This window comes from Vanellus vanellus, assembly GCF_965231255.1.
Source record: "Vanellus vanellus genome assembly, chromosome: 25".
Classification (NCBI taxonomy): Eukaryota; Metazoa; Chordata; class Aves; order Charadriiformes; family Charadriidae; genus Vanellus; species Vanellus vanellus.
Genome location: NC_138930.1, coordinates 6047186 through 6070614, shown reverse-complemented (window position 1 = coordinate 6070614; position 23429 = coordinate 6047186). Strand labels below are relative to the sequence as shown.

The 23429-nt window shown below is 47.3% G+C and overlaps 1 protein-coding gene across 1 annotated transcript; it reads right to left on the bottom strand.

The window, feature by feature from the left end:
• Window positions 1-580: 580 nt before the first annotated feature.
• RAB11B (RAB11B, member RAS oncogene family) lies at window positions 581-23429 on the bottom strand. The gene is made up of 5 exons (XM_082495248.1): window positions 23342-23429; window positions 16690-16885; window positions 14488-14681; window positions 10092-10172; window positions 581-5594 (listed from the first exon to the last, which is right to left on the bottom strand). The coding sequence occupies exons 1-5, from the start codon at window positions 23379-23381 to the stop codon at window positions 5449-5451; spliced, it is 657 nt and encodes a 218-aa protein (XP_082351374.1). The 5' UTR covers window positions 23382-23429; the 3' UTR covers window positions 581-5448.

Below are 23429 nucleotides of genomic sequence, written 5' to 3'. Positions count from 1 at the left end.
AGCCGTCCGCCAATCCCCGCGCCGCACTGCGCTGACGCCAGCGCCGGTCCACCCAATGGGCTGCGCGGAACGCGGCCGGCGTCGCAACGCGACCCCGCTGGCAACAGCCGCTGGCCAATAGTGAGCCGGCAGGGCGGCCGCGCCCCGCCCCCCCCGACCAAGGGCACGCGCACCCCGCCCCATCCCCGCTGCCGGCCCGGCCCCGCCCCCTCCGCCTCAGACCACGCCCCCTTAGGGTCTCCTTCCCCAGCAGAACGGAGTGACACCGCCCCCTTGCCCCGGCCCCGCCCCCTCAAGGGTATCCCTCCCCTGCAGCGGGGCGGCCCCGCCCCACCCCTCGCCCAGGCCCCGCCCCCTCACCGCCCAGCCGAGCCCCGGCCGCGCCGCTCCGCTCTCCGCGGGGAACCACCGGGAGCACCCGCCGCCCCGCGACCCGCAACCCCCCACGGAGCAACGCCGAGTGCCGAGGCGATGGGAAAAGCCCTCCCGAGCCCCTGCTCCCTTCCGAGGCGGTGGGTACCGGCGGTAACGGACGGCTGGTGTCCAAAAGTGCATCTGGAACAGAATGGTACACACAGGGTCTGGTTTGGCAATCTTTATATCCACAATACATCATAACCATGCACAAAAAAATCAAGTGATGTGTATATTTACAGAGTGAATTGCACTTAACACAGGAACCAGGAATAAAAGTAAATGGATGGAACCTCTTCTGGGTCGCACAAAGGTCCAGTGCTATTTATAGCCCGCGAAGCCTGACAGACACCACCGTGCGTTATCTGACCAGCTTAAAATAAGAATTACTGTTATTTACTGAAACAGCGCAGCCCTGGAGATACTCATTTCATGGAAACATTCCCTTCATCACCACTCAAACTGTATTATCTATCAAGAGTCTGCAAGTCCAGAACCCAACCTCAGCCCTGACTCACTCTATTTTAACCGAAGGACAGTCAGTCTTCACCTCTAAGTGCCTGATTTTTCTCTTCTTATTTAAAATTCAGGCCCCTACCTTTAATACTGTTTTTCCTAGTTTGGTTTTTTTTTTTTTTTTATGAAGGAAAAAGACCTCCCTAAGTGACTGAGTCACTTCATTAGGATCTTTTTTCTTCTACGGAGCCCAGAACCTCTGAGCCAGTTCTTCCTTCGTGCCTGGGAGGGAAACGATCACCAAGCACGGGCAAGACTCAACCATTAAGAGCCCACAAACAGCTCACATCCACGACTTCTGGATCAGCACAGCATGCAGGAATCAAAGTGTCAGGAAGCGAAAACACCTACTGTACATTTTTTTCCAAGCGGCTTTTGGGAAGTGATCTGCTCAAACGGAAGGCACAGACTAATCCTCACTCTCTCGGCACGTCCAGCTCTCCTCTTCGCCCAAGAATCCCCCATTACCGGCCTCGCCACACACTGCGGGGTCATTACAAGCGAGCTAAGAGAAGAGCACCCAAACAGGGGGAGGGAGGGAAGATCTCTCAGGCGCAGCGGTCTTTCTACCATTTCTGACCTGCTAGACGTGCTGAGCAGCAGCCGCAGGGGGAAGAAGCGATCACAGCACCTTTTCCTTCTACCAAATGTTGACGGTCTACACAGCACGCGCAAAAATCTTTTTTAACGAAGTAGCAAGCAGTCACTCATCAACTGGATTTTTACATTTATACAAGTATAGAGCTTTAAAACTTTCCTATGAACCAAAAACTCTCCTGTCCTGCGCAGGCTACAGACAAACTCCCAGTGGGGATCCCTGACTTTGTCTCACCCGGTCTGTGAGCATCGGACTCACCAGGAAGAAAAGAAGTTCAACTGAGGCAGTCTACCCAACAAATTTATTTTACCAATGACCTGTTTGTGTGCTCACCACCAAATCACTTATGTGTGAATTTTGGCCTTTACTCTCCCCATCATTAACAGCGTAGTTAGCAGAAAAGACTCCTGACTAATTCGGCATTGGAGGACCCATTCCAAGTATCAGCAGGAACCTTCAACGGAGGTGTCTATAACTGACACCGGGTGGTAAGCACCCAGTGCTTTTTAGTGTTATTTTTCACTAGTTCAATGAAAGTAATCCTCAACATCCAAGTAAAGCAAGCATAGCACATGTTCCTTCTTTCACAGGCAGCTTTTCCTGTCATCAGGAGTTTTACATTAAGCCAAATTCTGCCCTCAAACCTCTTACGGCAGATGGAACAGAGCTGGAACCTTTTCTATTTTCCTGACAGCAATACTGAGAGACACAGAGCCAGCGAAGTTGCAGTATGAAGCTATGAAGCAGTCTAGGTGAGGTTACATTTAGCTGTTATTTTCCCCATCAGGAAAGCACGGTTAAGGAGTTTGCCCTATTGGAGAGCTGCTTTGAATGTCAGACAGCTCTTCAACAGTTCAAGCTTCCTCAGGATTCCTCCAAATCCTCCCCTCTGTGATTTCACAGGCCGCCACCACCAGTGGGTTGGAGCTACAGTGGCGAGGAGCGCGCGATGCTTTCAGCAGGACACCAGGGCACTGGAGAGCAAAAGCATTGTCCCCTGGCTCTGCACTGGAAGACGGTTTTACCAGGCAGAACCGGTCCACTGGCCTTTTTCTGTTGGCACTAACGGCCCCGGTGCGTAGCCTAGGCAAGAGCATCTCAAACCCACAGAGGGGCTGCGTCTCTAACGCCTGCAGAGCAGCGCGGCAGTCTGGGAAGGAGTCAATACCCAGTCTAATAAACGGGTTGACCACAGCAGATAAAACCACCACTGAGCTTACAGTGCCGAGATAAGCCGCGTGCGTACGCATGTGCACGCACACACGTGCTTCCCACATCTCGGGTATACCAAAGAGTCCTGCAGCAAAAGGCCCTTTCCATGTCATGACTGATCTCAAAACCAACCCAACCCCCCTGGCACGACCCATGTGGGTCCAAGGTCCACCTGCTCCGAGGGGGCAACGCACAATGAACCTGTTCCAGGTCTCTTCGACACCCCCATGATTTAACAACACTTAAGCCCTAGACACAAACCTTTTGTTGGGACTCCGAGGCAAAGTTTAGAGCCTTCCACAAAGTCAAAGACTAAAGAAAAGCTCTTTTAAGAGACAAAGAAGTGACTAAACTGCTTCTCAGCTTCTTATACCAGGCCAGATTGATTCTAGAAACTTCATGTTAAGAACAGGATTTGCAGAGTAAACACGTTAATACATCACCCTGAACTACTAAGTCTTCTTAACAGCATGATTCCTCCTCACGCAATTCAACTAATTTCTTTATAAAGTTTTCTTCAAAAATTAAGGAGCCCGGTTCCACTAGCGTCCACCCGTTCCTGAATGAAATACTGAAAACATTTCAGAGTTTTCCACTCTCTCTGATGTTGCGCTCATCTGTCAGCCTCCTAACTACTGACTGCACATCACATTCTGGTCTAGACTAGGACTAGGACCACCAAAAAGGAGGCGTCTCCAGTTCCCACCGGTTGCACCTTCTCTCAACGGAATGCCATTAAAGTACATACCAAGTGTTCAAAGTGCTTCCCGAACTGGGACACCCTTAGGACAAAACACTGTGACACCTAACTAGGAATTCATATCCTCATTCAACAGGACTAGGCTGCAAGCATTCACCCCCTTCACCTTGAGTGTAGCCTCTAAACAGAGCTGGGAAATGGAAGCGCTAGGCACCACGTGCACCCTTTGCTGTGAACCATCGCCCTCTCGGTGCATACAGTGCAAACTTAAAGGCATTGGTCTGGAAATCTTATAAAAGAAAAGCCATCAGAGTTAACCGCCCTTAATTTTATTACGTAACCAGACAGAACAGTTGAGACTGGAATGTCAGATTCCCCCTTCAAGCACAATTCACAGTTTTGTATTTGCTTTGTATCAGAAAAGAAAAACCAACTCACTAATACGCAGGTAGGATTCATCAAGTGAGGTACAGTCTCAGAATACAGAGCAAAAATTCACTGCAAATCGCTTCACCAGCCTTCAGAAAGCAGCAGATGGTCTCCGACTCTTCCTTTAGATAGTTTCACCCAGTATTTGCCTCCTCATAACATTCAGCGTATACCGGAGGGGATGCAGGTGTGTAAGAGCTAGTGAATAATGAAAAGCCATCATCATAGAGGATTTTCACAAGCTAGCAAGAGACCGACTACACGAAGTTGTGATACCATTCTTCCCATTCAGCAAAACAAAGTATTACAGTAGCTAGCCCTGCTGATGACAAATCTGTTACATCAGGTGAAGTACAATCATTTGAGAATTACAGTCCGCAATTCAGTAAAACAGAATAAGAGGGAAACAGCAGGTTAGCAGTTAGGATGTGAAATCTTAGTATTACGCATTTTAGTAGAGGTCAAGAAGATTATGCACAAGGTCAATAGTGAAAGATCATGAAGAGAAAGTTCAAGACGCCATGGTTCTGCAGAAGTTTTACAAAATGTATAAAGTATTGTGTTTCTCTACAACAACCAAAACCCTTACAAGTGCAGGTATATACATGACATGAAAATATTGCTTCACTCACTCAAACAGGGATAGGAGAGATCTAGAGAAAAAGCAGCATGCAAAAAAACCCTGGAACTATAGAAGATCCTGCTTTCGGACACTGATCTACAGTACAAAATAAGCCTACTTGTACAGGTTGCAAAAGGTTTCTGAAATCAATATGCTGGCACTTACTGTACAATAATGTTAACTGATTAACATAAGCCATGAATAAATATTAAGCCACTTCATAAAGCCCGCACACGCAGCACAGGCATTCACGGTGGCAGAGAAAGCAATGCAGACATACTTCATTGTTCCCAAATAAAACAAGAATAGAGAAAGATTTCCCAAGCAGGAAACTGTAAACTACACAGCCAGACTAACTGTATTAGGGGTAATTACATAATAAGTAATGTTACTTTCAACAGCTTTCTTACGTGTGTGCAGCCACGAAAAACCTCACTGTGAGACTTTATCAGGACAGAAAACAGAGCATTTGGTAGGATAGCTATTTTCTTTTAATTTCTCCCCCATGTTTACAGAAACACAAGAAAAAAAAAAAAATCTGACTATGGGAGGAGAAAACCTTGTCACCTAAATGTAGCTATTTCTTCAACAGTTATAGCCAAGTCCCCATGGTTTCCCTCCCAGAAAAAAAAAAAAAAAACAAACAAAAAAAAAACCCCAAACCATTTGAGGAGAGTATTTCATGGGATAATACCCAGCAGCAGATGTTCCAACACAAACACGTCTATCAGATCAGTGCCTACATTTCAAGCCCAAAAGTCACCACATTGAAGGGGATTTCAGAGGCAGGGGAATGTTAGCCCTACAATTAAAGCTCTAAGATGAAAAGGGGAACTTGGGAACGGGGTAAAGGAGGGAAGAGGGAGTCACTGAATCACAGGAGATAAGAAGTGCACACAAGTTTCTAAATGAAGCACAGACGAAGAAGTGAAGGGCACAAGAGTCATCTACAGGAGGTCACAGGTTCTGACAGCACTGGAGTTTGTTGGATTTCTGTCCATCGGTGGTTGGTGGGACACTGATGTCGACTACGTTGTTGCCAGGAGACTCATCGTGCGCAGACCGATCTGCAATCTGCTTCTGCGAAACAATGCGGTAGATTTCTGAAATGAGAACAGACTTGTTAGAGCCCGGAAGGACACTGGCTCCAACGGAGCACATGCACGCGGCAGAGCAATCTGTCAAAGAAGATGCTAGAACCCAAGAATTAGAAGATTTTAACTTGAGAGCTGCGAAGGGGAATGTAGTCTGACCAGCTGTGGCGTGTAACATCTGGCTGGCTTTCCAGCTCTAATGGATACGCCAGCTCTGTCTGGAAAAGTTATTAAGAGAAGATTCCTTACTGTCTTCCACAACAGCACTTCTTATCACGTTCTTTTTCAACGACTCCATGAACATGGGTATTATTAAAAGGCTTTTTAAACGAGAAAGGAGCAGGAAAGCTCATTTCTAAAACAGGGAATCATCTTATTTTTGATTGGGGAAAAAAAAAAGGGGGGGGGGAGGGCCAAAATAATCTAGAAACACCAATCAACAGGAAGCTTGCAAAACACCATTGCGCAGCAGCAATGACGGTATCTATTTCACACTTCAGCTTCTGGCACGCTGCTACTACCAAATGACAGAAATGCCTACTCCTCTCTGCAACAAATCAGTTTTCCCACCTACGGCAGTAAAAAGCCACATGGTTCCATAAAGCCCCATCTTGATCCAAAAATGCTTTTCCCCCGAAAGAATTAATTTATTCGACTCAAATTAATTTATGCCTGAAAGCACACAGATCCACAAAGCTGTAACCGCTGAAGAGAGACTGCCAGGTTAAAAGCTTTCAGAAACAAACCATTTCAACTGCACAGTTAGCAGAAATAATTTAAGTTGAAAGGTTTTTAAATTACTTATTTCACTGACTCTAAGCCCTTGTTCCAACTTCCCTCCATTGTGAGACAGGAAAAGGGCAAGTACCTCCCTGGAAGTCTGCGGTAAATATTATGGCCACATTCATGCAGCCACAGCCTCAAAACAGCAACACCCAAAGTCTTTAGTAAGGATTAAAAAAATCATGGGGGACTATGTGGGTTTTGTTTACGTCTTGTGGTTTGTTGGGTTTGTGTGGGTTTTGTTTGTTTGTTTGTTTTTTTAAAGAAGCTGCACATATTTACATTGTTTAAAATGGAAACTTTTAACCCAAGACTCACCTCATTGCCACTGGCTACTTGCAGCTCTTTTTGCTGAAAGGGATGAGGAGAGCTGTGCAGAGATTGCCACATCCCCCTTCTCGCGTGCTCGGTAGCGTATTTTAACGCAGGCTGTTCAGAGTTATTGCCAAGCCCTCTTTTCTTTGGGGTAGCATCTGTACAGGGGTTTTTGATTGTTTGTTGGTTGGGGTTTTTTCAAAGTCTTTAGCGATCCCTCAAACTGGTGGCCAGTAAGGAAGCTCCCGTTCTGCTGCTCCCACCTTCTTCCCTCCTCCAAGTGCCCCGCAGTTGCTCCCAACTCACTGCTCTACATATTTTTCCCAGATTTCTTCTTCTCTCTTAGAAGGATGATTCTCCCCCAGGCAATCATTTTAAGAACAGCCTTTTCAGGACGACACAGTCTTACTAGCCACATCCCCACTGTACCAGAACTGGACAATCTCAACACTTTTGGGCACCCAGGACGCTGCTAGGAGGTAGTGTTTTGAGTTCAGTTTGCCCGGACCTGACCTCAGCTCAAGTTCTGGCTCCTTAAGTATTTTATCTGGTACAGCAGGGCTCCCTCCTAGAGCAACCTCGGGCCATCTTCTCTACCCAGGGTCAGTCTCAGGGCAATGCTCCAAGGGAAGACAGGATGGACGGCAACTGCTGAACTACGTCCAGAGCACTAAACCCATGGATACCATCTCAAAGCACGAGGCAAGTTGCCTCAGATCCAGGCAGGTGTCACAGATAAGCAGTGGATCTGCTATAAGGCTGCCCCGCACAAGGGACGGTCCCAGCTCGGACACCAGGCAGACTTCTCTGTGGCTCTCTCAACAGCAATATGCTCCAGTTGCTTCACCAGTAGCTCCAATAACTCAACACAAATCTTGCTAAACAGCAAATAAAACCCATTCCTAGTCTGTCCGGCTTTTTACTTCTAGGAACAGCTTGGCTATCCTTTTTCTCCTGCCTGCCTCTTCTTGGTCATCCTCCTCTAATTGCAACACATTTCTGGTACCAACAGAGTTGGCCAGACCTAGTGATCCCAACACTTCTTACCGCTTCCCTGCACGCCTCTGCAAAAGAAACCTGGAAGAGCCTGCCTTCCAGAATTCATCCTATTAAAACTCAGCTTTTTTTCCTCATAATAGGCTCTCATTCATACATAATCAAGACACAATAATACAATGCCAATTCTTGGGTCAGCATCCAATAAGCAACATACCCCAGATACTTCCTGACAATCAAGTAGAACCAGAACAAAAGGCTCATTCTCATTTAGCTGAAATCCATATCTGGTAACAATAAAGGTCTGAAAATGCTCATCTTGAGATGTTGTGGGACATGGAAATCAGACAGAACTTCACAAAACCACGTACCGGGGCAAGACAGTTCATTGGTCTAGAATTCAGCTATGGTAAGCAACAGTCAGGAACTGGATCTTGCCAACTCTTCATGTTCACGATATGGATCTTAAAGAGCTTTTCAAGAGACAGGACAAACACACTGACAAATTATAAGGTGTTCTCCCCTCTTTAGGACAAGATTCAGATCTCAGAGAGCAGCCAGAGGTAGAACAGTAATTCATCGCCTGCTTGATAGCACTCTGCCTATTTAGATGTGATTTAAGGGTTTTTTGCCAATTACCAATTATTTCATTTTAGGAGTGGATGACTATGCTTTGAAACATCAACTTCCATGTCACCTCAAACAGTGTTTTGAGATATGACTCCTGCAGAACACAGAGTGGAAGGCAGAGTCTCGGAAAGCAGTGATGCTCAAGTTTATCTGGCTTTGTTAGCTCCAGTTCAGCAGTCCTGCAGGCCCACACTCATCTCCTTCAGACATCCTTGGGTGGGACAGCACCATGCTTCCCAGGACTCTGCTTCCAAGAACTAGCTCAGGCAGAGAGCTACCCAAACGCACAGTCACCTCAGACCGGCGCCAGAATAATACATCCTCCAGATCACAAAGTGCTAAAGCATACAGTGCTGACACAGTCACACAAACTGAAGTCTAACTAAAATTGGAGTAAGATTAGGCCAAACTCCCAAGTTCAGGAAAAGTTATCCACCTCAACTGAATTAACAACACAGCGATGAGCAGCCCTTATTTCAAGCATCTCTCTTGCTCTGTGTGCTTCCCAATTCTACACCTGTAGGCCACGTACCCTCACCACTTCAACCCTGTCCTTCCTCCTTCTCCTACCTTGTGACCACACGACTCACACTTCTTGGCCAACCTCACTTTGAAAGAAATCAGCACGCTCTCCACGTGCTGCATTTAGCCTAGAACAGAGCTGCACTCTTCTACGGGACAAACGAGCGCTCAGCTCAAATCTGCAATCCCCTACCAGCAAAAATGCTTTGGTCATGGCTCAGCACAGTAAGGAGGACTTGCTGGGGTACCTACAGTAATACAGTTGTACTGGTGACTCCTAGGCTTCACCTGCAGTAGAGTGCTCCCTTACTCCAGGGCCAAGAAAACACATGCAGGCAACAGCTCCATCCTAAAGAATGGAAATTCTAAGCCTCAGTCTGAAAGAGGAAAAAAGCGAGCGGTAGAGTACTACTACCTGGAATACCTCTGATACTACACACTGTGGACCCACTCCCTGAGCCACATAGCACAGAGCAAGTCATAGAATCATAGGGTTGGAAGGGACCTCTGGAGATCATCTAGTCCAACCCCCCTGCCAGAGCAGGGCCACCTTAGAGCCGGTTGCACAGGAACGCGTCCAGGAGGGTTTTGAATGTCTCCAGAGATGGAGACTCCACCACCTCCCTGGGCAGCCTGTTCCAGTCTGAAGCTGCAACTGGACACTGCACACTCAGTAGCCACATCTACAGCAGTTATACGTGCTGAGGAACATTCTTGGGCAGTGGAAATCGTAAGCCCTGGCCTCATTTTGGCCTGTGACCACTATCACATTCTTCACCAACTCCTGGGACTCTTCAAGGACATTCCCAGAGGGCAGCCTGCACGCAGCTCTGCTGCTGGTGCAGTCACCTACAACCCTTGCCATCAGCTGAGAAACAAGAGTTCAGTAGTCTGGATAAAAATATTATTACCGGTCTGCTTTGGTGCAAGAGAACACACTGGAACATTTAACTTCCCAGCATGGCTATGGCTTCACTGCTGCCATTTTGTGCGGGAACAGAACTACCAGTGCCTTTACAACAGTGCTATTGCAATATCTTGAATTTCAGGAATATCAGGAGACTAGAAACCTCCAGATTCTCGGGCAGAAAAGGTATGTGTGGGATGGGAGGCAGAACACAAAGGTAAGATTAGAAGACTTGCAAACTAACCATCATTCCCAGCATTCGTTTCCAAAACATTATAGATAACCACAAAACGTGCCCACGAAGAAGATCCACTGCCTCAGGAGTGGACCTCTGAATCCATAACAAACCATACCTGTAAGGATGTTCTTGAAGGCTTCTTCTACATTTGTTGAATCCAGAGCAGAGGTTTCAATAAAAGATAAGTTATTTTTTTCTGTAATAAATAACAAGTGGTTCAGTTAAAAACTTTAATAGCACTTTATTTCACCTTTACTTTGAGGTTTTCACCTTTATTTTTAGGCCAAATCAGCTGGGGCACAGTCTTTATTTTTTTTTTTCCTGATACGCTTGGTGCGCTATTTCAGCGGCGTCACCTTTGACCACTGCCTTTCCATAGCAGGAGAACGTTTCCCTCACTGCAGCCCTTGTTCAGTCAAGTAATACAATATTCTTCTCATCTGGCTACAGATCACTCCTAGAAGTACCTTGAGCAAGAGCACAGGCAAAAGCACGTTGGCTGCAACAGGAGTCACGATTCTCCACCGCAACCCCCAAAAGATAAACAGACCTTCACTTTCCTAATCAGACCCCACCTCCAAATTACAATAACACCCTCAGTAATACGATCTATTTTCTTCTTTCCTCTTACAATGCAAAAGATATACATTTAAAAAAAAAAATTGTGATTAACACCCAAACGTCACATCTGGAATAGTACTGTACCACCTGCCCAGAAATAGGCAAATTTCAGTCACTTAAACACCTGTACCGTCACTAGCGATCTAAAGCAGCCTTAGTAGGAAGTCAGGGGCAAAAAATAAGATGTTGAACCAAATGACCAAAGTAATGCACTATCTGAGGTGCCTACTAATTTGTTTTGCTTCTCTTATAGACTTGACTTCTCATTCGTCTGAAAATTTAAAGTGGTTTTACTAACCACAGGGTACTTGCTTACTAGCAAAATGTCAGGAAACACATTTAAACAAGCCCTAGTGATATTCATAGAAGGATGTTAAAAGCTAAACATTTAAATTCCACCTCCAAGCTTGACAGCCACACAAAAGTAAGCTGAACGTGAAGGTTGACACAGCCGACAGCCCAGCTCAAGTGCCTCTACACCAATGCACACAGCATGGGCAACAAACAGGAGGAGTTGGAAGCCACCGTGCTGCCAGAAAGTTACGACCTGGTTGCCACTAGTGAAACCTGGCAGGAGGAATCCCATGGCTGGAGTGCGGCTATCAATGGCTACAGGCTGTTCAGAAGGGATGGAGGCCTTGCCCTCTACATCAAGAAATGGGTAGAGTGTGAAGAGCTGTCTCTGAAGAATAGCCACACGCAGGGTGGGTAAGAATTAGAGACTGAGGCAACAGGGAACCATGTGGTTGGGGTCTACTACAGGCCGCCCCATCAAAGGGAGCCTGTTGACAAAGCCTCTTACTCCAGCTCCAGGAGGCATCGCGCACGCGCAGGCTCTCGTCCTGCTGGGGGACTTCAACCACCCCAACATCCGCTGGAAAAGCCGCATGAAGAGATGTAGGCAATCCAGGAGACTCCTGGAGTGCATTGAGGATAACTTCTTAAGTTCGGTAGGAGACAGCCCTGCCATACCAGACCTGTTGGTCGCCAACGCGAGTGAGCTGATTGGTGACGTCAAGATTGGAGGCACCCTGGGCTGCAGTGACCACGCACTGGTGGAGTTTGCAGTCCTGAGGGATAAGGGTCAAGCAAAGAGTAAAGTCAGGACCCTGAATTTTAGGAAAGCAAACTTCCAGCTCTTCGAAGAGTCAAGTCAATAGGACCCCCTGGGAAACTGCCCTCAGGGACAAGGGAGCACAACAGAGCTGGCAGATCTTTAAGGACACTTTCCATAGATTGCAAGGTCTTGATCCCCAGGTGTAAGAAGTTAGGAAAGGAGGGCCAGAGACCAGCATGGCTGAGTCAAGACCTTCTGGTCAAACTAAAGGGCAAGAAGGAAATGCACAGGCAGTGGAAGCAGGAACAGGTATCCTGGGAAGACTACAGGGACGTTGCCCAGTTGCGTAGGGATGGGGACAGGAAGGCCAAGGTGCAGCTGGAGCTGAACCTGGTAAGGGACACTAAGCAAAATAAGAAGGGCTTCTAAAGGTATGTCAGCCAGAAAAGGAAGGTCAGAGAAAGCGTACCCTCCCTAATGAGCAAGACTGGCAAACTGGTAACAACGGACGAGGAGAAGGCTGAGGGACTCAACTTTTTTGCCTCTGTCCTCACTGGCAGCCTCTCTCGCCACAACTATCAAGTAGATGGACCACAAGGCGGGGACTGTGGGAACAAAGTTCCTCCCGCTGTAAGAGAAGATCAGGTTCGTGACCACCAAAAAGAACCTGAACATATACAAGTCTATGGGACGAGACGCATCCCGGAGTCCTGAGGGAACTGACTGATGCAGTTGCCAAGTCACTCTCCATGATATCTGAAAAGTCGCAGCAGTCAGGCAAAGTTCCCAGTGACTGGAAAAGGGGAAATACTGCACCCATTTTCAAAAAGGGTAGAAAGGAGGACCCTGGGAACTACTGACCTCTCAGACTCACCTCTGGGCCTGGGAAGATCATGGAACAGATCCTCCTAGAAGCAATGCTAAGGCACATGGAGGACAGGCAGGTGATTCGAGACAGCCAGCACAGCTTCACCAAGGGCAAGTCCTGCCTGACCAACCTAGTGGCCTTCTATGATGGAGTGACTACATCAGCAGACAAGGGAAGAGCTAGGGATGTCATCTATCTGGACTCCTGTAAGGCCTTTGACAAGGTCCCCCACAACATGCTTCTCTAATTGGAGTGTTGAATTTGATGGGCGGACTGTTCGGTGGATGAGGAGTTGGTTGGATGGTCGCATTCAGAGGGTACTGGTCAAAAGCTCAATGTCCAGTCGGAGGTCGGTGACAAATGGCGTCAGGGGTCCGTACTGGGACCAGTACTGTTTAATATCTTCATCAATGACATAAACAGTGGGATCAAGTGCACCCTCCGCAAGTCTGTGGATGACACCAAGCTGAGTGGTGCAGCTGACACACCTGAGCGACGGGATACCATCCAGAAGGACCTGGACAGGCTTGAGAAGTGAACCCACGTGAACCTCATGAGGTTGAACAAGGCCAAGTGCAGGGTCCTGTACCTGGGTCGGGGCAACCCCCGGTATCAATACAGGCTGGGGATGAAGGGATTGAGAGCAGCCCTGCTGAGAAGGACTTTGGGGTACTGGCAGGTGAAAAGTTGGACACGAGCCGACTAAGTGCACTGGCAGCCCAGAAAGCCAACCGCATCCTGGGCTGCATCCCCGGCAGCATGGCCTGCAGGGCGAGGGGGGGGGATTCTGCTCCGCTATGGTGAGACCCCACCTGGAGTACTGCAGCCAGCTCTGGAGGCCTCAGTGCAGGAAAAACGTGGACCTGGTGGAGTGGGGCCAGACAAGGCCATGAAGATGGTCTGAGGGCTGGAGCCCCTCTGCTGTGAAGACTGGCTGAGCGAGTTGGGGGCGTTCAGCCTGGAGAAGAGAACGCTCCAGGGAGACCTTATTGTGGCTTTTCAGCACTTAAAAGGGGCTTACAGGGAAGATGCAGACAAATTTCTTAGCAGGGTCTGTTGCAATAGGACAAGGGATAATGGCTTTAAACTAAGAGAAGGAAGATTTAGACTAGATATAAGGAAGAATTTTTTTCCAATGAGGGTGGTAAAACACTGGCCCAGGTTGCCCAGAGAGGTGGGAGATGCCCCATAGCTGGAAACATTCCAGGTCAGGTTGGACGGGGCTCTGAGCAACCTGCTCTGGTTGAAGATGTCCCTGCTTATGGCAGGGACTAGATGGCCTTTAAAGGTCCTTTCCAACCCAAATTATTATACGATTCTATGAATGTCACTAGGGTTATAAGGGCAAAAGAGTATTGGACCAGTGTTCTGCAAAATAAGGAAGAGAGAGAAGTAATGCAGTGGCAGCAGCTCACATAACCCACATGATTTCTCCTGACAATTGATAATCTCCAAGTCTGATGATCACTGCATTGAAATGAAAATAGATGACACTACTATATGCCTCAGTGCTCTGGAGCAGAAACTACACCATCTAAGAGAAGGTTCAAATATTCACTTGCAGCTGTCCACATTGATATATACTCAGTAGAACCAGGCCTCTAGGAAGGAAGGAAAGACATTTTGTGTTGTGATATTTTATAGCTGTATTGTGACATCTTCTCTTCTAGATGTTGCTTACTGTTTCTAGCCTTGCTAGAGGAAGTGTTTAATCTTTAGCTATCAGGCAGCTCAAGGACAGCGTTCCAAAAACATGTACTACCACTAGATTAAAAAAAAAAAAAACAACCAACAAAACAACCACCACACACGCTATTTAAGAAGCCAAGATATTTTCATTTAAAGAAAAATCATCTTAAAATGCCTTTTTTAGGGTCAAAAATAAAACTTGAGGTGAAAGTTTAGTCCCGGACAACAAGAGCACGATTACAGCTCGCACCAACCCAGACCACATCGTCTACAAACCTGCAAAAGCCCGGGCCTCGTCAGTGGGCACAGCTCTCAGATGGCGCAGGTCACTCTTGTTACCCACCAGCATGATGACAATATTGTTGTCTGCATGATCTCTAAGCTCCTTTAGCCAGCGTTCCACGTTCTCATAGGTGAGATGTTTGGCAATGTCATAGACAAGAAGAGCCCCAACAGCACCGCGGTAATATCTGAAACCATAAGGCACATTCCCTTACAGAGAGCTCTGCCCGAGTTATATCAACGAACCTGGTATCTGGCTCTTCCATCTTGGCTACTAGTATGTTAAAAACATTCCCCCTGCTTTGGGAGAAGCTGTGCTGGTGCAAATACTGTTGCTGGGGTTTCTTAAGCCAAAAACCAAGCTCCAAATGCTGGGTTGTTTTTTTTTTTTTTTGTTTTAAATTGCATTCCTAAAAAATTCCAATATATGTAACAAAATGCTGAAGAGACCGCAGAAGCCATGACGTTTTCAGTCTGCTAGAACAGCGTGCAAGAAAACACACAACGCATTTCAGAAACAGTACTGCTAGAAGGTTTTTGTGATGTTATAACACACATCATTCTACTAGTAAAATGTCAGTATTTGTTGCTGATCTTTCAAATACCTCCTCTCCCTCTTTAATTTTTAAGAGGGGGACTCTGGGCTATATTGACGCTTACCCACAAGCCCATAATCCGAGAACGGAGTTCACGCGCTGAGCGGAGGTTTGGGCCCGTTTAAACTCAAGCCAAGGGCTCAGGACAGCACAAACCAACCTGTATCAGCAATCCCATAACGTCCATATTTCTCTGCCACACCATCCTACCATTTCTCCTGTGCTCCGCCAGCACCTGTCCGACACATCATTGAACCCATTCAGGGCACCCAGTCAGCAGAAAACACGCACTTTTTACTGCTGGTGGGCGTTCTGCTGGCTTAGCAAGCTGAACTGGCCGAGCGATGTGTCAAGCAAGAGCTCGTGCCAGCACAAAGGAGAGGCAGGATCACAGGACTACAGATGCATCGATTCTCATCGGCCAAGTCTGTTGCTGAACCAGACTCAGCCAGCAATTTTTCTGCTAAGCTTTTAGAGCAGGAAGAACAATTTAAGGGTCACCAAAAAAAAAAAAAAAAAAAAAAAAATCACAAAAAACCCCATGCTAACAATTATGGAAAAGATGCAATTTGAAATCGCCACTTAGATCTGCTTCTGCATTACTTTGTTTTTGCATTCCTTCCCTATAGAGTATTCCCTTTGGGCTCCATGACCACCTATTTTGCTTCCATCTACTCTGCATTACCCTATCTCACCTCAATGAAAAAAGTTCCCCTTACTTTGACTTTAATACAAATGGCTCAATCTGTGCGTGATTTGTTTGTACCTTTAAAAACTGATATACATCTATAATACTAAAAACTTCAAGTTGCTGATCAGAACATGCCCTCGATAACAAGGCCTGACAATAGGGTTGTGAGGTTTGGTTTTTTTTTTTTTTTCCCTCTAAAAGAGACTTTTGCCTACTACCTACATAGAAACAGATACAACCAGAGGTTACATCTTAAGAAACTGTCTGGATTAAGAAGGTGCCATACATAAAAGCTTCTCAACACCACTGTTCTAAATAGGGAACGTGTCTAATGCTGCAGAGTCAGCATTATCACAGTTGCCTTCTTACTGGTTATTCAGCATGCATTCTGGGACCTAATTTTCAGGGCTGTGACTAATTCAAAGTCATTTCGATTTCCAGGGAGTTTGTGGCTGCAGACTGTCCTAAAAATGCCCTCAAGCTCAAGATTGAGAGGGGCATTGAAGACCAGAAGCCACTGGAATTAGGTAAACCCAGACCAAAACTTGATGTCAAACAGTACCCAGCTTCCAGCAGAAGTGACACTCATTCCACGGGATGAAGACAGCACGTCCGGGGCAGGTAAAAAACCCAGATCACAAGACTCAAACAGAATTTCCCACACTTTTGATTTAAGCTGTCATTTTTTCTATAATAGTATCATCAGAATCTAAAAGTTACTTTCATTATATTAATCAAGGAACACAGAAGTATTCTGTGCCATCTTATGACTTGGATCTACACTGAAGTCTGTTGTAATGATTTTGTCACGTGTCCCAAATATGTTTCATTAATTCTCTACCCATAAACTTATCTGTACCATCTCTGCTAGGATTCTGCTGTTAGCCTGAGCAAAGACATAGTACTCACGCTGAAGTAATGGCACGGTATCGTTCCTGTCCTGCAGTATCCCAGATCTGTGCTTTTATCGTCTTCCCATCCACCTGGATGCTCCTGGTGGCAAATTCCACCCCAATGGTGCTCTTACTCTCCAGATTGAACTCATTGCGTGTGAAACGTGACAGAAGATTACTCTTCCCAACTCCCGAGTCTCCAATCAACACAACTGAAAGAAAAGACATTATTTTCGAAATTAATTCTTCATGCCAGCATTTACATAGCGCGGTGGTGCTACCCAGCTGGCCGGCAGGACCCAGAGGAGTTGCACCGCCGGACAAACACAGGAGAAAGTTATGCTGACAACACCTCAGACTTTACCACTCACAGCTTGCTTCCCCAGCCCCGAAACAGCCGCAAGCCTTTTTGTCACTACCAGCTGCTCGGTTCCTCGGAGACGGATAGGAGAAATCGCTCCAGCGACTGTCGACAGCTCCAAGCCGCCGCCAGTAATTAGAGGTAACTAGATGACCCTTGCAGACTCAACCTTTTGCAGAGGAAGGCTGCAAGCCACATTTTAAGAAATGTTACAGTCAAGAACATGGCAACAGGCTACCCTTCTGCCTGACAAAAGCCTGTGTACAGTATAAACCTACTTTATTTTTATTTAAAAAAAAAAAAAAAAAACAAACCACAACAAAACACCATAAATAATTCTTTGCAGTCCTTGTTGGGGTCATACAGGGTGTTTTATCTCCACAATTTGATTCATAAATATGTTCACCGCAAAAAGGGAAAAACAGGAGACATTTGATACTACAAACTAGATAGAAAGCAAAGCAGAACTTCAGCCAGGGAAACAAGTTCTAGTAGATTGCATGAGAAGTGAAAGATGAGCTAAAAATCTCTGCCTCCACACAAGGCGTTGCCATGTTAACAGAAAAATGTTAGTGCAGAGAGAAAAATGTTAGTGCAGAGAGATCTTTAGCACACAAACCCCAGCTTTACTGAAAGGAATTGTGAAAATCAAAGTTTCCCCCTGCTTCGCGGCTGAAGCTCTCCGCCGAGCCCGAGGCACACCTCCTGCCATTCCTGCTCCGTACCCAGCCACCCTAGACCGGGCTTCTCCACGAGACCTTCTCATCAGCAGCTCCCACAGCAAGATCTGCCATACCAGCTTCTTTACTATGCAGCTAATGCAACTACACGCATTTTCTTAAACCCCTGTATTACTGACCAGAGCAAGGGGAAATGAGACTCAGAGCAATTAAGCCATCCTCCCTTCATCTCAGCCACTACTCTATCGCACATTTGACTTTGGTATTCAAGCTAACAGTCTCCTGGCTTGAGCAGAGAGAAAACAGGCAGTCTCAGCGAGGTTTCTTCAACCCTGGGAATATTTCCTACTTTGGTTCAAAGTACAGATTCGTTGATCTTTCTCATTCTGGTTTTCCTATAGGAAAGCGGACACAGGCAGAAAAAAACATTCCTGATCCCTCCACAACAAATTACAGAAGACTCTTCTCATTACACACTTCCAGAGTGAGCTCACCAGCATTCTCCCAGGGCCAAGGATCGTGCTTGTTTTTTCAAAGTTATCACGGCTTTTTTTTCTGCTCAGGCCATTGTTTCAGGATGCCGCTCTGGCAGCGCGCTGCTCCAGTTCGCGTACCTCCCCACCCCTGCCAGCACATTCCCAAACTTCTGCTGTGCCCTCTGTTACCCTCCTGCGACAGCTCCGGAGCTGCACAGGGAGATGGCTGAAATGCTCCGGACTCTCCCCCCCCAATCCCCCGGCATTTCATCCGGCTGACAGCACAGATAGACGGATAATTGTGCTAGCACAGCTGAACAGTCAAAATACAAGAGGCAGGAACGGGCAGCCAGTGGATCGTGGCAAGGTGCCACAACTCCCCACCCCGGAGAGCTTAAATCAGCGCCTCACAGTGCTCTGCCTTCACTGGCAAACAGCCTAAACCATTCTTTAGGGTATGAGAACAGATATATAAAAAAAGATTTTATTACAAGTTCTAACTCTAGGATTTTGTTAGCTTTATTTTCCAGACAAACAGTTTTTCGTGACTAATTCCACGGGGTGTTCCGAGAACGGGCCGAAGGTCACCCATCTTGCACGGCGATCTCCTGGCTTGGAGTAGGCTGTACCCTACAGCAAAGCCCCGACCACAGGCAGAAGGAGGTAAGAACATCCACCACACAAGACCAGCTTGGAAAAACCCTGAAACTTGCAACTGTTTCCAAAGGGAGTTACCTTCTCCTGAATCCGCAGCTTGAGAAAACACCGCCATCTCCCCAGGTTCCGGCCACCTCCTATCTTCTGGCATTTGAAAACTATCAGCTTTGTGCATAAACTGTGCAAATGGCTCTCAGGCCATTAACTCCATCTGTCGCAGGAAGAAAATTCAGGGGGTCCTGCGCTACGTTAGCTGGTTACTCGCCTCTGCTGCAATCTGGCAACGAAGCAGCAGGCTCCCCTTTACTGGGCTGCTCCACGTCCTGGCGGGGCTTGCAAGAGCGTTTTTGAGAAGTTACTGGATGCAGAAGTAACAAAGGAGGGCAACCAGATCCAAACTCAGTACATAATGTTCTCTCTACCTTAACAGTCTCCAAGTGCTTCTTGACAATACTCAACCTTGAGCATTAAACGAGCATTTTCACTTTCAGGAGAAAGATGCAAAGACTGGAGGCCCACATGGAGACGGAACCCACACAGCTGTGTTCTCTACAGGAGCAGAGCAAGAAGACAGCGGCAAGATTCTGGACTAAGTGATCAAATCTCGGGAAAGCTTCCCAAATGTGGGAACAGGCCACCAGACAGCTTTGCCTTTTCAAATGCAGAAGTCTCGACAGAGTAGAAAAGAAAGTTCCAAATCAGATCTAAGAGCCTGAATACTCCCTAAACACATCTCACCAGAATCGATGAAGTCACACTCCCTAAATGGCCTTTAGGACCACACTGTCATGGAAAGATGCGCTGGTTTTAACTTGAAAGTGACCTGAACTGGTAACCAGCACCAGTCATCACCAGACGGCTGTAAACACACAAGCAAGCCCGGGCTTGTTCGCCCGTTTACACCCTGAACCGTGGCGCTGCTCCTTCAGTCCTTCCCAGTTTTTCTCTCTCCTCCACCACTGTACCAGTCTGTGGGCTACTGGTCACCGCGTTACCCATCCGTCAGCGGCAAAGCATTTGGATTTCAGTCACCATCATCCCTCCGCTTCCCGAGTCTTGTCACACAGACCTACGGCCGCCCCAGCAGAGCAGCGTCCCACCACCCAGACACCTGCATCACACCGCGGGATCCTGGGACAAAGCAAGCCAAAGACGGAATTAAAAATCCAGCGCAATACATTGTTGGTAAGAAAAAGGGAAAAAAAAATAAATCGAGTTTAGGATAGAATTTTAAATAGACTAGTCTATTAATCTGGCAAAAAGAATATATTCTTTTGAATCAAGAAGGTTAAGACTCTCTCTAGCAGAGACCGCATACGCAGAGTTCATTATCAATATTAAGTACTTAAGGTTGCCAGATATTGATGACTAGTATGACACGCATTTGTTTTTAATAAGCACAGCCTTTGTTAGGCTTAAGCTCTAATCAAAGCTGCCTAAATTCCCACAAAGGTAAAAGAAAGCTCTTATTTTTTTTTCTACGGGTGTTTTTTCCTTCCTTTTTCATGAGCCAGCATACATCTGCACAACCTCAAATTTAATTTTTAAAATAAACACTGGTAATAGCTAATCTTCTTGAGAGGAAAATTAATGTGCGGATCACATTTTAATAGGTACAAGGCTTCCAGTATTTTAAAAGATATTAAAAGGTCATGAATTCAATTCCAGATCCAACCCATTCAAAACTCATCCTGAAAAGTTCCTGCTTTTTAACCAGCCCAGCTACAAAACTAATTGGGAACAGAGCCCTGAACCACTGGCTTCGCTTGGGTTACATCACCAAAACGCAGCTACAACAAGATCCTCACAGCCTCATTATTCTGCGCAGCTCTGCATACAAAATCCAGCTTGTTCTCCCAAAGGCTGGCTCAGTCATTTTGTTAACAAACAACATTTCGTTGTGATCAATAAAATAAGCGGTTCTGACTGCCAGGATGCACACAGAAGAAAGGGAAATTGGGAATAAAGATACAGAGGTGCTAGTTTAGCAGAGCAGCTTTGACTATAACCACACTCGCATCCCCAGAGTGCCACCAAACCTTAAATTAGTTTTCGCCTACTGTGTGCTAGACCCGATAAGCCGATAATGCTCATCTCTCCCGCCGCCCGATTGAAATGGCCGGTCCCGAAGCAGAAGCTGGCAGGGAGCGAGGGAAGACCCAGAACGGTCAGCCAGCTACGCACAGAAACTGTTGCCACAAACTCCTTGGCCATTTTCACCCCCGAAGAGCTGTTTTATAGGCAGTATTTCACACGAAGGAGCCTAACAATAAACGGGGCTCTTTGCCTTTTAAACTTTTCATAAAGCTGATTAATATAATCTATGCTAAATGACAGAAGTTCCTATACAAGCAGTTCCAGATCCTCCACTATATAAAAAGGCAAAAATTGTGACTTTAAAGCAACACTGCATTCAACTAGAGTCATCCTAAATAATATTACAATGCAAAGATGCAAATTTATTAAACAAGCACAAGTATAAAAGCTATCAGAGTCCAACCAAGTTTCCTTTGGAAATGGGTGGTAGGGGAAACAGACAAACCTTAAACTTAATAAAAAGAATTCTTCCCAGACTGCAAACCTCATCCACCATTATTTCTACCTCTGACCACTACACATGCCCGACAGAAGAGAGTTCAACAGCCATCTGTGTAGCTAAGAAGGTGCTACACCAGAAGTCAATCAAACCCCTGGACATCATGTTTTTCATTATGCCAACTCCCCTTGATATTTAATTCAGTTTTTGGAGGGAGCACAAGGGAAAGGAAGAGAAGTTAGTCCTAAAGCGGAGATCTCGTCCCACTCGGTTGCATTTATATTATTTCTTGCCTTGTCCCAAAAAGCCTAGAAGGAAGGAAGGAAGGAAGGAAAAGATGAGGAAATAGGGAAGGGGCGTTTTGTGGGTTGGTTTGTCTATTTTTTTAAAAAACATCCACATGACTACCCCCACCCAAAGGATGCACAGAAGAGGACAATTTTCTCCCCCATATTTCATTAAGTTAAGTGCTACAAAGCATGCCAAGTTACTTTGCAGCATCAACAAACCAGCACGGTTCCTGACCAAATAGCTTTAGGTTAAGTTTCATTCCAGATAAAATTAAAATCGCATTTCAAAGCGGCCTAAGTATTTTTAAATATGAATGCAGTTTTGCCCACCTAATTGACTATTCACAGAAAGAAAAAAAAGAAATAAAATTTTTAGGCTTTCAAGTTCCCAGCTATTAAGCCACTTGGGAAATAGACAGTGGAATGACTTCAGAAGGAAACTAGTTTAGACCCAGACAGTTTAGCATATTTTTGGAGGCTAGTTTTCTGCTTTATAGGCACAGAAGAAATGAGAGGTTTTGCCCCTCCAACATCTTCAAGGCTGTAAAACAAGTACACCACACAGGCAAATACATCCATAAAACATTTCCAACACATGAGTAATTGCTCTTTCATCAACGAGCAAGCGTGGAATCGCCGCTGCCCTTGTTAGCAGCCAGGTACGTACAGTGCGCTCCGGCACCAAACTCCTGGGGAATTTTGGCAGCAGCAGGCACAGACCCACCCCGTCCCAGAGCCCCGGGCACCCACAGACAGAGACGGCAACATGGCCTTTTGGGAGAGACAACTCTTGGGACGAATCTACGGGTTTCAGCCACGCTACCGCAGGAGACCAAGTATAAAACAGGTCGGTAAACACGAAGGTGAACAATTTACACCCGTCTGCACGACCCCGTAGGCCTCGAAAGCAGAGCTGTGGGATGCTCCGGGGATCAGGTCAACCCGAGAAGCCTCACACATGCCGGACACCGACCTGCAGGACATCGACAGCAATAAAAACGACGACCCGAGCCAGGGCAAGCACAGCAGCACTGAACCCACCCGGCAGTCAGCTATTTTCTCACACGACCCTTACACGCAGCTGCTGGACGACCCAAAATGTCACAAATACGGGGACAGAAGTATTGAAATAACCCCAGGCAAAGCCCAGTTCACACCGTGAAGCTTCCCCGCTAAGTTATGCCCGGTCGGTTGCGGCCTGTGAAGGAGTTCTCCATCGAAGCCGAAGTTTTTTCAGCCCCGGCCCGACGCCGGGGGCGATCTCGCCCCACTCCAGGGCCCCGCCGCCGGCCACAGCGCGCCTCGCGGCCCACCGCCCTCCAGCCCCGGCCCTGAGCCTCCCCCGCCCCGGCCCCCGGCCCCCCCCGCGCTCCCAGCGCGCCCGCCGGCGATCCCAATCGCCCCGGCTCCCGGCGCGCAGCCCCGGCCGGGCGGGCGGAGCCGGGTCGGGTCGGTCCGCGGGGCTCCCCCGCCGCGGCCCGCCGGTCAACCCGCCGCCAGGCCCAGCCGGGCCCCGCCGCGGCGGGCGCTGCCCGCAAGGCCGCCCCGCGCACAAAAGGCCGCGACGGCCGCCCCGGGCCCGGGCCAGCGCGGCCTGACGAGCCGGGCCGAGCCCCGCGGGCCCACCGAGGGTTGTGACCGGCGCGGCGCGGGCGGCGGCGGCGGTACCTTTGAAGAGGTAGTCGTACTCGTCGTCGCGGGTGCCCATGGCGATGGCGGCACCGACCCTCTGGCTGCCAGGCACCGACCGCGGCCC